Here is a 2,518-nt window from a genome sequence, read left to right as displayed (position 1 = left end):
AAACCAGAGCTCCAAGGGGGGACCTCCACCCACTGCAGGGGCCTGATGGGCAGCACAGTTATCCAATCCCCAGGCTCAGAGGGTAGGTCTGCCGGCTGACCACTAGGTGGGGGAGCCCCAGACTCAGGCTCTAAAGAGGCCCCAGATCAGTAGTCAGGCATAAGCGGTGAGGGGTCAGGCTGACAGGCAGAGCGAAGGACAGCTACTCATTGGATAATCTGCTTTCTGCCTCCTGAGTGCCAGGCAGGAGGAGGCAGGTGGCTGGACCCTGGGTCAGGGGTAGGTGTGGCACTAGTCTCTTCCGTTGCTCTGCCCAGATTGGCCCTCTTGCGATCAGACTCAGCAGAAGGGCTCTGGCTCTTGACCCAGGCCATCCACAGGAGCATGGGCCTCCCCAGAGTCCTGCTCCCGCAGCTGCTGCTGCTGCTGTGGACGACACTGGTGAGGGCCCAGGGGACAGGGGCGGGGTGTCCCTCCTGTGGGAGCCCTATGGTGGCAACTCAAGTGGAACGAGCTCTGGTCCTGGAGCTGGCCAAGCAGCAAATCTTAGAGGGGCTGCACCTGACTAGTCGTCCTCAAATAATCCAGCGCCCACCCCGGGCAGCGCTGAGCAGAGCCCTCCGGAGACTGCAGCCGGCAAGTGTGAGTCCAGCGAGTGGGGAGGAAGTCGTCAGCTTTGCGACCGCTGTGCCCGTTACAGGTGGGTGACAGAGGGCCTGGCAGCAAATGACAGGGAAAGGGAGGCAGATGGGGAGGCTGGCTGAGCAGATAGGATGGAGGGGGGCAGGTGGAGGAGGAGGAGGAAGGCTTTGGGCGGGGTTACCAGGCATGGGGATCGGTCTGCTCACGGTGCCTTCCCTTCCCCATCTTTTTGGGCAGGTCCCTCTGCTGCCGCCTGCAGCTCCATGCTCACCTTCCACCTGGCCACTCCTCGGGCCCACCACCTGTACCGCGCGCGCCTCTGGCTGCATGTGGGCCCCGCGCTCCCTGGCCCCCTTTACTTGAGGATCGTCCGGTGGAGCTCCGGGAGAAGGCGCCAAGGGTCCCGCACCCCCCTGGCCGAGCATCACATCGACACCCCGGGCTGGCACGCTCTGGCTCTGCCCTCTAGCGGCTTGAGGGGCAAGGCGTCCGGCGTCCTGAAGCTACAGCTGACCTGCAGACCCCTGCACCGCAATAGCACCTCTCTGCCGCCACTGCAGAGGCTCCTGGGTACCGCGGGCGATCAGCGGCCCTTCTTGGAACTGAAGATCCGGGCCAAGGAGCCCAGGGAGGGGCGGGCCAAGAGGAGGACCCCCACCTGCGAGCCTGAGACTCCCTTATGTTGTCGGCGAGATCATTACGTAGACTTCCAAGAACTGGGATGGCGGGACTGGATCCTGCAGCCTGAGGGCTACCAGCTGAATTACTGCCAGGGGCAGTGCCCCCCACACCTGGCTGGCAGCCCGGGCATTGCTGCCTCTTTCCATTCGGCTGTCTTCAGCCTCCTCAAGGCCAATACCCCTTGGCCCTTGGGTACGTCCTGTTGTGTCCCCACTGCCCGAAGGTCTCTGTCCCTCCTCTACCTGGACCGTAATGGCAATGTGGTCAAGACAGATGTGCCAGATATGGTGGTAGAGGCCTGCGGCTGTAGCTAGCAGAAGGCCCTGAACCTGAGGGGTTGGGCATGACGAGATCAAGTCAGGGTTCCAAAGTCAGGGTTGACGGCATCAGGTACCTGAGCGACACCCCACCCCATAGGCAACCTGGTCCTGTGCCTGGGCTGAGCCCCGTGTGACCCAAACAGGCACTTCTTTGCCCAGACTCTCTCGGTCTGCATCAGGCTGGCTGATGTGTGGGGAGATGGATAAAGTGTGTCTTTCTCCCAGAGGCCTGCCCAGGAAGGATGATTTCTTAGTCTAAGTTCTATGAGAAGATAGCAGGGGTGAGGGAGGGAGGGAAGAAAAAAGCAGAGAAAAGGTAAGGAGGAGTCTCTCCCAAGAAGAGAAAGTCCACCTTTGAGGCAGGAGCAAGCTGACCGAGGGCCAGGCAGGCTTGGGGCCCGCGGAACAGGCTGGTCAAGGCTAGGGACTGTAGGAGTGATTGAAGGGAGGGGTCCAGAGGGAGGTGGGCCAGGGGCTGAAGAAGGGAATTAAGAGGGGGTGGGGAGGGTGCTGAGCCCCAGAGATGGTTCTGGTTTTCCCTGGGGGGCAGGACCCCCTGGAGAGACAAACATTTATACTTTGCTAATAAAAACGAGAAAACAAAAATCAATGGGTGTGAGCAATAAAACAGGCTAGGGTAGTGATCCAGGCTAGAACAGCAATTCTCTCTGTGTGGGGGCTGGGGACTCCTGGGAGGGTCTCTGAGACCCTTTCACCAGTCCAAATTGTTGGCATTAGAGTGCTGAGATGGCCTTTGCCTTTCTGAATGTTCATGAGCTCAAATGTGTCCAGTGGAGTTTTCCAGAGGCTGCCTGACATGTGATTACACCATCTTTCTGACATCACTGCTAGTGGAATGTGTGCTTGTATATTCT

At 59.8% G+C, this 2,518-nt stretch overlaps 1 protein-coding gene across 1 annotated transcript; it reads left to right on the top strand.

Moving 5' to 3' along the window:
- Nucleotides 1–195: 195 nt before the first annotated feature.
- Nucleotides 196–2,082, top strand: INHBE (inhibin subunit beta E). Its single transcript, XM_004700526.2, has 2 exons — nt 196–700; nt 880–2,082. Exons 1-2 carry the CDS (start codon nt 385–387, stop codon nt 1,635–1,637), a joined length of 1,074 nt encoding a protein of 357 aa, XP_004700583.1. The 5' UTR covers nt 196–384; the 3' UTR covers nt 1,638–2,082.
- The last annotated feature ends 436 nt before the right edge of the window (nt 2,083–2,518 follow it).

This window comes from Echinops telfairi, unplaced genomic scaffold (genome assembly GCF_000313985.2).
Source record: "Echinops telfairi isolate 266 unplaced genomic scaffold, ASM31398v2 ScPeMD7_2;HRSCAF=8, whole genome shotgun sequence".
NCBI classification, from domain to species: Eukaryota; Metazoa; Chordata; class Mammalia; order Afrosoricida; family Tenrecidae; genus Echinops; species Echinops telfairi.
This window is presented reverse-complemented; position numbering and strand designations above follow the sequence as displayed.

What these genes read in the sequence shown, in the direction of transcription:
- INHBE (XM_004700526.2), top strand. Translation starts at nt 385, where the DNA reads ATGGGCCTCCCCAGAGTCCTGCTCCCGCAGCTGCTGCTGCTGCTGTGG. An exon ending in GACCGCTGTGCCCGTTACAG is followed by an intron (nt 701 to 879) that starts GTGGGTGACAGA and finishes CTTTTTGGGCAG; the next exon opens with GTCCCTCTGCTGCCGCCTGC.